The 13038-nt window shown below is 47.5% G+C and overlaps 1 protein-coding gene across 4 annotated transcripts in view; it reads left to right on the forward strand.

Moving 5' to 3' along the window:
* The window catches only part of LOC105697943 (filamin-A), a 38900-nt gene that overhangs the window by 800 nt on the left and 25062 nt on the right, over window positions 1–13038 (forward strand). For all 4 annotated transcript variants that reach the window (XM_012421689.2, XM_012421690.2, XM_012421691.2 and 1 more), the window contains exons 2-3: window positions 2785–3467; window positions 12639–12988. In XM_012421689.2, the coding sequence (XP_012277112.1) occupies window positions 3128–3467; window positions 12639–12988 (690 nt within the window). In that variant the 5' untranslated portion in view covers window positions 2785–3127. The remainder of the gene's footprint in view (window positions 1–2784; window positions 3468–12638; window positions 12989–13038) is intronic.

A 13038-nucleotide genomic window follows, 5' to 3' on the forward strand; every position in this document is an offset into this window, starting at 1 on the left:
TTTGTTCTGCCGTGGGATTCTAGCTAACCTGACGTCAGCGATGCTCATCTCGATTCGAGTCGTGATCGCGCAATAACTCGTTCCGTTTCCGGCGAGTTTCGAAAAATTACAGGAGCTAGGCACGGGGAAGTTTAGCTAACATCCGCCCGGATAATCGATAAATTTGAAAGAAATTCCATCGTAATAATTTAATTTCCACCCGTTGTCTGATAAGGATACCTGCACTAGAAAGGGTCTCGTTCGTTTGACCCGTTCTTGACCAATACTTGAAACTCGCATTTCGCTTCAATTCTACCAGATCGAAGGCGCGCGCTGGTCCATGACTCAACGTCCTTCGAGGACTCATCCGAAGAAGGACCAGATAAACTTGATCAAGAGTGGAATAAGTTACTGGGTTGTCGGGGTGCTCGCGAATCCGTGTCACAATTTGTCATATATTTTATCGATCGATATTCGCCCTGAATTTATGAACGCAAATCGCTATCCATCAAAGATATCGACAACCAATCGAGGTTTTTGGCCCCGACCCGTCGCTGCAGAAGACATTGACACTTTGACGTTCGCCAATTCTCAGAGACGCCTCTGTACGCGTTCGATGCTTTTTCATGCGCTAGCTAGTTATGTATTATACGTATACACGTTATCAGCTAATGGTTCGTCTTTTTGTACGAGGAGGGTTCCGTCTCCATGGCTTTTGCCGATAAATCTTAACTGGAATAACGGCACTCGGTGCGCGGAGTTTCGCGCCGTTTTTACGCGAGGTAGTATTCTCAGCTTTAGTAATATTATTTTCGTCCTACTGGCAGCGACATTTTGTAGCAGCATCCCCTTGAAGGCTGCAACGAGTCTCCGATAGTCACGTTCAAGAAAGTCCAAGAGACGGGAATTGTTTTCACTTGGCTTCCAATCGTTGACTCACACCGATAAGATTCGAAATTGGAATTCTCTTACGAGGATTCTTAAACGGGACTATGACGATACAAAAGTGATGCAATTAACGTCGTTCGCAGGAAATTACGGGGAAATAGTTACTCGTCACTTGAAGGTTTAGGAATGAAAATTATTACGGTAATCCTCGATACTCTTTAACGAATGATATAATAAATATAGGTAGTCGTCGAGCGAATTTTTCTGGAGTACCGTTGGGTAAGGGAAATTTATGCCGTGACAAAATTCAGAATTTAGGAGATAGGAGTCTCGACCTGGAGTGTAGGTAACCTTGTTGGAATCATGCGCTAGGGAGTGATAAAAATAGAGATGTCTTGAAAGCTTTGGGGGATTCTCGGATATCTAAATTTCCTGGTTTTCTCGAATTGGACCGTACCGTTTTCTTTCCACTAGCCGTTGATGCGAGTGCCTCTCTTCAATTTTCTAATGACACTATTCAAAGAGTAATCTTTAGATGCAACGCTTCACCCAGTTATAAAAGCGATAAGAGATCCACGTCCGTCAAATTCACGGCGGGAACCTCTCGAGATGAAAAATGAATTTCTCCGTCTATGCCCTCGAAGAAAGTGTTCTTTGAGTGCTTCGTAAGTTGAACCGTAAAGAGTGCGATAAAAGCGTTAATTTTAAATAGGAGCGTGAATTGCCCGAATTCTCGAATTATCGTATTTGCATTTATTCTTGCCCTATCCAACTATAGTATGGTGGTCTGACATTCTCGACTGGAGACAGGGGTTATTTAAGAATGCCGGTTGCGTGCACGCGTAATGCGAAACGGTCCTTGAAAAAATATCATATATATGTACGCGGGACCAAAAATATCTTGGCAATGATCCGTATTCGTCTAGAAGCACTTTCCGCGACAGCAATTAATTTACTATTATCCCGGATATTCCGGAATTAATAATTTTCGACGCTGGTAATTCTCCCAGCATGGTACATAGGAATGGTGAATCCTGCCGAGATACCTAAGAAAAATTGGGGATCGTATTTAAAAATACGAGTAGCAGTTTTGAAAAGAGGAAATGAAAAATGAAGCGAGAATTGAAACAATTTACTCGGTGACCGGAAATGATTGAATTTGATTGTACTGCCTAATTTGTAAGCAGGTCTTCGCAGCTGTCGCAAATGAACAGGATGCTAGTTTAGTAAGTAAATTATTGTGAATCGTGTACGTCGCTGCAAATGGGTTGAACATTTCAACAGCGACAGAGATAAATTACTCGTCACAGCATACGGTCTCCACATTGTACATCCTAGCGGTTTTGTTGCAACGCATTCTGTCATTATTGCTATCTTATTCGATTTATTCCATAAATTGCACTTATTCATGTAACAAATTTCTCATTTCCTCGTGAAATTATAAAATTGGTAGACGGTCAATTTATCGATGAAAATAATACGTTCGTCCAAAAGTGTCGATCTTTCGTCAATCGGATATTCATAGAGATCTATTAACGACGCGTTATTTCTAGAACTCCCTGTGAATGTTGAGTCGGGTCAGTCCCGCCGTGCACGTGGTATAACCTCACCCTAACCTTGCGTCTTCGACGATTGTAACTCTTTGAGCCTTTGGGCACGTGTTCTCACTTCGTCCGAGCTAAATCGTTTCGCGTGCAACGAACTTGACGCACCATTAAGTTCGCTTATAAACTGAGAAAAAAATGTTGAACCAAAGAAATGTTATGTTAATTCAAAGAATAACTATTTCACTCGAATAAACTCTAATAAATCGGACGCAACATTTATTCGGAATTATGACGATTTATTTGAGGGAAATAATTATTCTTGGACCCGGCTCAGAAAGGTAGACCTCTTCAAAGGACGTTTAATTCGCAGGTGCTCGCAGGGCTCGCCCCTTCCGGACAGGCGCACGGGAGTCCCGCTGGGTGCAGGACCGGCCGCCAGGTAGCGCGCGGCGGCAGTCAGCTGACGCGTTCGGCGGAGAGGGACGAGCGCCCAGTCTCGGCCCTGAGCTCGGCCCCTGAGGAGCGACTGCAGGCCGAGCGCGCCAGGACGGAGGGAAGCCCCCTGTCGGGCGCCGACCGCCAGCGTTCCGCCGGGGCCCCGCTCGGTCCATCCAGCGACCGACTGTACCGGTCCGGACCGGACGAACCGCTACCTCCACTGCCGCCCCCACCACCGTCGCTTCTACCGCCGAGTTCACCCGCCGGCCGATAAAATGAATGAGAACGATAAGTCAGTCGAGAGCAGGAACGCTGCCGAGGAGGAGGACGACATGTTCGAACGCGATCTCGCCGAGGACGCTCAATGGAAGAGGATACAGCAGAACACCTTCACCAGGTGGGCGAACGAGCACCTGAAAATCGTTAACAAACACATCGGCGACCTCGAGAGCGATCTGTCCGACGGGCTCAGGCTGGTCAGCCTGATCGAGGTCCTCTCCCAGCAACGACTGCCTAAATACAACAAACGCCCGACCTTCCGCTCGCAGAAGCTCGAAAATGTCTCCGTGGCTCTTAAGTTCCTCGACGACGAGGGCATTCGCATCGTCAACATCGGTAAGTTACCTCTTACCTGGCGAGGTCATACGACGGATCTTGTTTTTTTTTTTGGAGCGGAAACGTTGTATTTGGCCCATGTCCCGCCGGTATTCGAAGCCGATTCGGCTTTACTCGAACACTCGTTATGTTAATTGCCCAGTTGCGAATTCATCCGATAAAGAGGAACCCGGAAATATTTTGTATTCACGGTAAACCGGGAATTTTTTGCTAGGAATTTGCCGTTTGATCGGCAACGAGGAAAAATTGATAAATTGTGTCGCGATTCTTAAAATTTCGTGTTTCGTGTGTTCGAGTACTCCGTTGAGATTTCAGTGGTATCGTAAACGTTTGCTCGAGGTATGTACGGTTTATTGTCGGTCTTTCGTCATTGACTGGCCGCCGATTTTTTTTTTGGCAATAAGTAAATACCAATGATTTTGACGTTTTTTTTTTTCAAAATAGATTCCCTGCCTGGAATGGAAAAACGGAATGTTCACCTGAAATTTTACTTGAATACGTGTATCGGATGAGCAAATGGAGAGTTTTTTTTATAACAAGTAGTGATATCGTTTTTCCTCGGAGCGATTACATTTCTAACGGTAAACTAAGCGCAAATGAACGAGCTTCCCCGAGGTGCAAATAAAGTCGTACGATAAAGTTGCGGTTATTACTCGAAAAGTGAGGGAAATAATTCAAATTGCCCCGGCGGTCGAAAGGCCGCAGCGACGATCGAATAAATCAAGTTCCACCGAAAACTCGTCCATTATGGACACCGGCTTGCGGAAAAGATGTCTAAGGAAACGTATCGGTTTCTAGTCCGTGCGAGTACCGTGGTCAATCGAGGTTAACAACCGGGCTGACATTGGCAGTGATATACGCTAACTACTGGACTAACGAAGACCAACGAGACAAAAGGGAATACCTCGAAAGTCGAGATTCCGGGCCGCGTAACAAACTTTAATTGAGCTCGGCAATTCCACAGCACACTAGCGTTACATTTCCTAATCCACTTCGTATAAAAATTGTTAAACACGTGCACACCAAATTCATCCCACTGATACTTTAAATTTGATCCGTTAAGAAAAGGATCCACGTCCCGAATAAACGCCTAATGCGCGAACCCTGCGTGAATATTAACAGGAAACCATGGCATTACGGCATGCAACGCTCTTCGCCAAGGGTATACTTGAAACCTTGATTCCATCTCCCAAGAAATCAGAAAATTAACATTTTCATCTTCCACCTTTCGGCGTTCCCAGCTCGCTTCATGACATGGGCCTTGCTTTAATTCGACGCAACTTCCACGGCAATCGGAATGCCACGTCCCTACCACGTCTCCTGGGAAGATGAGAACACCTAACGCTTAAATCCTGTAGTCATTTTAACGTGGATATTCACGCCTCGGGGTATTACGGTACATTCGAGGATGGCTCGCGCCGGGAAAGCATTTCCTTCCCTGCTGACCGTGCTCGGTCTCGGGTTCGAAATCGCGTCGTCCGCGGCACCTTAACGTCGCCGGCGTCAGCATCTTTCCTTCCTCCCTTCCAGGGTCCGCGGTAGCTCGTCTTCGTCGACGAAACCTCTGCCTCGAGCCGCTCGAAACGGGTTTCGTTGAAACGAAAGAGTCTCCTATGGTAGATCACTCGGGATCTCTTCGGGCGAAGGCCCGACTTGGAATCGATCTCGGACGTCCCTCCAGCATTCCGTCCGGAGCGAAGAGACTTCCGATGACAAAGGCAATCGAAAATCGGCCTAGCGAATGGTAAACAATAGAGAAGTCCCCGATCGATACCACCGCCCGGGCGAGTTCTCTGCGTTGACCGCTTTTCCGTCTCTGATCAACTTTCAGGGCTCTGTTTTATTTTTCATCCCTCCATGCTACTCTTTCCCATGCTTCTTGGAATTACGTCTGGTCGCTGAAGAGCGTAAAAGCATGAGGTGCGTTTTTGTGGGAGGAAAGTAGGTTTAAAGTGGCCTCTTGGCTTCGCGCTTAAGGTCGAGGTTGGAAGGATTTCGGTGTTACCTTTTTATCGGCCTCGGTTGGGACAATCATCGAATGGGATTCTCAAGCGAGGGGGAAGTATGATGGATTCGAGTTTCGACCGTGGGATTCATTTACTTTTTGTTCCTTTTATCGCTCCATCTCGTTTATCGAATTCTGATTTGCTTTTCACGTGCGAATGCATGACTCGTCTCAAGAGCTTTCCCCCAGTATCGGACGGACGCGATCGAAGTCGCTTCCGTTGGAGCCGATAAATACACGGGGGCGATTGGTCGAAAATTGGGGGAGTTAACGCGCCTGCGCTACTCTGGTTCAACCACGTGTTGGCGGCGACCACTTGTTGATCTTCCCTCGGGTTCGCAAGGGTCGGTTTTAGGGTGATTACAGTGCAACGCGAATCCGCTTCCAGGATGCCGAATTTTATACTCTTCCTAGCCTAGTCGGGACACCTTATCCCCCGAATGTCCATTGTCAACGAATAATTCACTCATGACTCGTTTTAAATTCCAACCGAGAATCGTGATCGAATCCTCCGAGAAGCGCATTACGCACGTGTCAAGGGAAACTCAAGTGAATCGATTTGAATATTGGCGCATGTGACGTCACCGTCTACTACGCGTAGGGTATGACGTCAGCGGTGACGCGGAATAAACGGGATTAAGTTCCGTTTACAAGTGGCATGTTTCAGGAGAAAGGGTGAAGGAGGCGGTCCACCTTGTTGGGATTTTTTTATGCCCTGAAATATGAATACCTTTTGAACCTTGCATTTATTCCCATTGGGGGGAAATCCAGTCGCGGTCTCTCGACTTAATGCCAGAGTAGACGCGTCTAGAATCGATCCGCATGGTTAAATCGAGTTGCATCCCACGTTAACCACTTGGTCGGCATGGTTACCGCTAATCCGAGAAGTACGCTCCGTTAGTTGCAATTGGCTCCTAACCACTGTTATCGTTTCAGTAATCGCGCTACTCTTGCGGTCGCACGCGTTTACCCCGTTCCCCGTATTAATTTCAATCGACGCGATGGTTGCCAAATCCGCGGATTAATAAATATCTCCGCGGCTCGAGAAGAGGATGCCGTTCCCTGGCGAAGCGGTACCATGGCTGATCCGACCTTCACCTGGTCCCCGGAATACGCCCGCTTTCACCTCACCTCGGAACACCCACTTGGATTCATCTCTGTGAGATCGAGATAACGTTAATAACGCTTTCGGGCCCGAAAGACCGCTATGAATTTCAAAGCGAAATTCATTCCGTTAAATTAGACGGCTGAACCGACCTTAAAGGGTTAGTTAAAATTCATCGGCAGAGAGAGATAAATACGTCCATGGGTATCTCGGGGTTGAATTAGTTTAAGCTGGATTAAGGCTAGGCTCGGGTAGGTTGGATCGGTCTCGCCGAAACTCGAGATTCAGGTCCTGAGTTCTTGGAAGCGAGGGTGTCACAAAGCGGGGATGAAAGAGGAAAGGACGCGAGGGCAGAAGTAAAAAGGAAGTAGACGAAAGGAATGGGAAGGGCCGCCCGACGAGCTTCTCTTTTGGTGAAGTAATCGTTTAACGATCGGTGACGTCACCGTCTAACCTCGCATTACACGAGTGTCAGGACGATCGTCACGGTGATTAACGGATGCCATGGAAACAATAATGGCGTTATTATTCCCGTCGCGTGGTCGCGATCAAATGGCGTCCTCGACGGTCCGTCGTAATTTTTCTCACTCGGCTAGATTTTAATTTCTAATCAAGGGTCCTTTATCGGTAAGGACCGGTCCTTGTGTCGTTCCTCACTTTGATCGCCGTTGCCGATATTGGACGGAGGCAATTCCGAAAAGCCTGCATTCGGAGGTGCGTTGAATTCTGGATTCAAAAGGCTTCATTTAAGATTTCTTTCAAAGCTAATATTGCCTCGAGTGAGTATAAAAAGCGTCGGTGACGTCACCGGCACCTTTGCGGGACGATCTACCTGTCGGCTCCGAATCGTCGCGTCTGGTGCGCAATTTCGACATCTTGGCGACCCGCTCGCCGAACGAAATACAGGAGAAATTTTAGATAAGGACGCCACTTTTTATTTTCTCCGAGGTCACGATTACTCCCTCGTCCCTCCCCTACCGAGAGAAGCGTTTGTCGAGAATATGGAAATCCACTTCCTGGGAGTTTCTGCGTTGGCTCCGGAGAGCTTGACAATTTTTGAAACACTTGACCCCAAGGGCACGACCGACCTCGCGGAAAAATTTTTCGGAGAGGGCGACGAACAATGGGGTTTACCTGGCCCCATTGTTGCAGCGGGGATATGAACGACGAGGCTCCGTTTTAAAAGTGTATGGAAGAAGCGCGCAAACGACGTCGACGACGGGTTTGGAGAACAAACGCGTCGACGGCTCTGAATCATCGGAGGTTCGTTTGAACGTTCTGCACGGCAGACACCCGGGTAACGAAGAGTTCACATGAATATGGATGTCAGTGGGGGGTCTCGAAGGTTTAACATTCAGATGGAAGGACCCAACGAGCCGTGTTATCGAGCCTCGACGACGAGGTATCGACGCCCGTGAAACGCGATACGAGGTCGATGCAGGAACATCGCCCCCCGGTCGCTTTTTCTAACGGAAGGTGTATCTCGTCTAGGGTCAACTCCTTACCTTCTAACGGTCGCGTCTCCCCCTTCAACTAGGAGCTAAGTTTAATCCAAAAGAATAACTACCCATTCCAGGTAATTGCAAGCTAATTGCAGTCAATCTGCATCGGGCATCTCTCCAAGTGCCCGGCGAAACTTCAATTCGCGTGGGAATATCGCCATTTACCGGCCACGCGGAATTGGCACTCTCCGAGGTTCTGCCTCGAAAAATGGGTAATGGAGGCTAACCGCGGATATACCAGGGACGGATTTGATTCCTCGCGATAAGGATAGACCCAAGTCGGATTCGGTATTTACCCCTTTCAGGGGAATTTTTTTACAGGGGGCATTTTTTTATCTCCGACCGTTCGAAAGGACCCCAATCCGGGTGCTGACTCGGTTAAAGAGTAATCCTCGATCGTATGTGCTGGGAATGAATTCAACTCCCGGGTGCATCCTCGGGATCGGAAGTGCATCGCGGAAGTGCATGAAGTTGGTCGCCAGTCGGCGCAAAAATCCCCGAGTTTCCAATCCGATCTCGAATCGGTGCCGGCTTAGGGGACTACTCGTTCATCGAGTGGTCGTCGATCGTGCTACTTTTAGCAAGCTCTCTTAACATCGAGCCGCTTCTTCATCTTCCAGCCGATCGCGGTTACGTGCATTCCTCTCGTGCCGTTTTCAAGGCCCGGCTCCGATGTCCCTGCGTCGGGAATGCGTCGACCGTTTCTAAACGATCGTCGCTCGATTCTTCCGATTCCTTCACGATTTGCACTTAATTGCGGCGAAGCATCGGAAAGGACCGTTCCGGGTTTCGCGTTCTTCCATTTTCAGAATTGTCCCTTCAAGGTCTAGGCGGATTCGCTACCAAGATCGAGCCCAAAATTTCCTGGCAATCGGTCCATACCGTTTCGGGCAATTGCGGTTAATACCGGACTCGTAGACACAAGTCCAGGACTAAAGTATCTCTCCAGCGATCACGGTTACAGGAATTCCGTGCATTCCGTTCGAGCTGCCGTCCTGCAATTTCCAAAGGCCTCTACACTTAAGCGCAGGGACGATGGAGTATGCATTTTCGATCGTCCCGTACAATAGTTGGTGATTCAATCCGATTTTCGATCTCTTCGAAATTCTTTAATCGCGGATGAGAAATTATTTCATAAGCGTTAATATCGTGCCGGGGTGAAAGATTGTAGATACGTATCTCGTTATGGATATTCGGCAGGGTCTCTACCGCTACGCCATGTTCAGCGAATTCTTCCGCTCTCTTGTAACAGTGGGCCGCTTCTTCGTGTTCGTTCCTCTCTCGCCGGCTTCGGCGGTGTGTCGGTTTCAAGGTCTGTCTCCGATGGACTTGCATAGAAGTTGCATTCGTGGTCGCCTTCGAATCGCCGGCACGTTGGTTGCCTTCTCCGGTCCCCTGTTCCTCTTCTTGGTCGAGTTCTTCGCCGATTTCTTCGGCAATTGCTCCCCTTCGTCTCGCTTGTCTTCGGGCCGACCGAGAACCGGCCTTTCATCATTCATGCCCTCCCGACTATTCGGGGAACGATCTTGACCATCAAGGACACGAGGTGTAGGGTCGAAGGTGGTAGGTTCTCAACCACGAAGGGACGAGGATTATTTACCTGCTGGGTTCTCAACTCTATACGCGCGAAGTCGGCTGGACCGTTGTCATCGCGTCGAGATATCTATTTTCTGACATATTTCCTTCCCAAATTACCTTTATGATTTATTTTTCCCGCCGTTTCTCGGGTTATCTATTTTATCTTTGTTGGCGGCGACACTTGGCATTTTGGAGAACGCTCCCGGAATTTTATTACGTTTCTCTTCTCGCGTTTGTTTTCTCTCGGCAAAAACCAGGCGGCGTTTAAGTGTCGATGCACCTCGCCCTGAGAAACTCTTGAAGATCCACTTAGGGGCCGAGTAACTGGCTGGCAAGTGTGTCATGTGATACAGGGAAGCGTTGCCCTTCTTGGATCAAAAGCCGACTGAAACGGTGCCTCGGGATTTCCGGTCCATCTCTGAACTGTGTTAACGGAGAACAATCCCGTAGGAGTTACGTGGGCGGCCAAGTAACGTGAGACACTCTTTTGTGCGGCGACGCACTCTCGTCTTCTGGTACTCGAGACTCTTGTCGTGGTACCTAGTACCTAGACGCGATAATTGCATTTGCACTTAACCCGTGCGTTGCCACCCGAGCCTCAAAAATCACTCGTTTTTACTTTAAAATCCTCGATGTACCAACGAATCCGGTCATAGGTATTTAAAATTGCTGATTGGCCATTTTTATACGCCCTGCATTGATAGCGGATTCGAGGAAAATCGTTCCAAGACTGAAAAGTACAATTTGTGGTTTTACGCGATCCTTTATCGTAGCGACCGCAGGAAGTATGCTGATTAATAAAGGGAAGTGTTTCGTTGTATCGATGTAGATCCTAGGAGAAAATTGTCGACGCGCGGTAAATGATTTCAATGGTGTTTGATAAGAAACATCGTAATTCTTTTTACAACCCAGGGGAAAGCATTAATGTCGGTATTTTTTGACGTTACTTTGCAAACCGTGATTCATCTCGACTTCGCGCTAACCGAGACGAAACTCCGTCGGCCCGAAAACCTTCGCGTTCATTCTTCGTATACTTGTCCTCGAGAAATTTAAAGGCACTACGTGGATTCGTTCGAAACCGGTGACATCACCGTTTGCGTGCTAATTGTACGGTCGCGAGACATTCCTCCAGCTTTGTCCATTTCTTTTTTTTTTTTTTTCTCTCACTTTGAATCGCGCGAAAGAAATGTTAATTTACCCGTGGGATTGGTAAATTGGAAACTTAATTTTTCTATTATGTTTTTCGAGCGTAATAAAATATTTCCAACCAGGCAAGCGAACGTTGATTTAATGTTGGGTTATGTAGAATGTAGATACGTCCGAACAGAAAATATCAAGCTGTTGACCTTGACATGTTACGTTACAATCTAAAGAGTCACCGGATGCTGACCATGCTTGAGCATGTAATTTTTATTAATAGGTACATTACATTTATCACGTGAACCACCGCTTGATGCGTCACCGCTTGCTTATTACTTAAACGGAAGTGCGGTAAATCTTGGGGGAAGACCGGCAGTTTCGGATTAACTTTCCGAATCTTAAGCATCGATTAAACCCGAGGGAACACTTTACGTTAGTCCGTTGCTTCCTCGGAAGGTAATAACGAAATCTGGGAAATGGACGTGGGAAGTGTCTCAGTAGGCAGAAGTAATCTAGGAATATGGGGAGTACTTTAAAGCCGTTGCGCAAGATTCGACCGATTGTGAGTAAATGCGAAAACATAGTATGCTTATCGTCCCAAGTGCGTGTAGAAATTGCATGTCGGTACGGTATTAACCAATGACTCAGAATCGATAACTCCTACGACATCGCAAACAGATGGTTCGTAGGATGCTATTTATGGCTGATCATACGTGCAATATTCATCTAAGTTGACATACCTTTCGGTAGAAGGAAAATTCTTTAAGCCCATTCGGGAATACTTATTTTTCACGGGTTATCGATGTTCTTCTGGCTTCCTGTGAAATTCTTGCCAAATTCGATCCGACCTTAATGGCAATGAAATTCACGAAGTTGGCGCATTACTCGGGTAGATCGTCTCTCGCGATTGGGTATCCCGATAAATTGCCTGCTAAATTACCCACTTGCCGAAGGCGCAACATTAGCACGCCTATCGATCTATTCCCAATTCTCGAAGACCGATGAACCACGTTGGTCAATCTGTAACACTCATTTGCGCGATTAAATTAACGTTGGACGATGAAGGACCTTCCAGCTGATTCCGCTTCGTGGTTTGGTGGTTATCCGACTTTGTCGCTATTTTGGTATTTCTACGTGCGCACCTTGCGAAACCGAAGGATCTTGCTAAACGTTTGGCACGCCAATTTCTGGGAGATCCGAGCTGCTTTCCGCGAATAATAATTCTCGTCATCCGTGGAAGGTGCAAATGGGGCTTCGTCGGTGGCACTCGGTTAATTAAACGCGCGACATGTTGCGAAATATCCCTCGGGCGCGTGAGGTCACCTGAAACTTTTGACACCGATGCTGAGAAGTCAAATATCAAATTTCGCGAAATATCCAGTTGCTCGGAAGCTTGCGCTGCAACTTGCTCGGATATATTTGAGCGCGACGTCTTCGATCGGATCGCTTTATTTATTTAATTACCATTCTTGCTAAATCCCGGTCGCGTGCTCGTATAAAATACGTATTCGGGGCATGTATAACGATACGTGAAATTTTTTAGGGATCAAGTGGCATGGGCTTTGATTTCGTGAAAGGGAGCACTGTGCGGCACCACGATGAAACGTTCTTTTCTTGCCTCTGCTTTCGTGCTTTTCACTTTGTAAATAAATCAAATCCCCGCACAGTCCGTGCTAACATAACAGAAACATAAGCACGGCGTTTATAAAAACGGTTTTTGTTCCTTGTGAAATCCGAGATGGGGAAATAACGAGGGGGAAAAAAAGAAATATATTACACGGACATAAATGCCGCGGTATATGACGCATGCTCGATCTCTGACGATTGATTTTATTTCCCAGACTCTTCGGACATCGTGGATTGCAAGTTGAAATTGATCTTGGGCTTGATATGGCGACTGATCTTGCACTACTCCATCTCGATGCCCATGTGGGAAGGAGAGGACGGGGATGGACCGGACAAGGGAACGACCCCGAAACAGAGGTTGATGCATTGGATCCAATCGAAGGTCCCGGATTTGCCCATCACGAATTTCACGTCCGATTGGAACGATGGTCGAGCCGTTGGAGCCCTGGTCGACGCCGTTGCTCCGGGTCTCTGCCCTGACTGGCAGGATTGGAATCCTAAAGATGCCGTCCAGAATGCTTCCGAAGCCATGGGGTTGGCCGACGACTGGCTCAACATACCCCAGGTACGTCGAGTCCAGGAAGGTGCGGCCAATCGTGGCGTATTTCAGGGTTG

The sequence above is a fragment of the Orussus abietinus genome, unplaced genomic scaffold (genome assembly GCF_000612105.2).
Source record: "Orussus abietinus isolate OABI.00-Male unplaced genomic scaffold, Oabi_2.0 scaffold1, whole genome shotgun sequence".
NCBI classification, from domain to species: Eukaryota; Metazoa; Arthropoda; class Insecta; order Hymenoptera; family Orussidae; genus Orussus; species Orussus abietinus.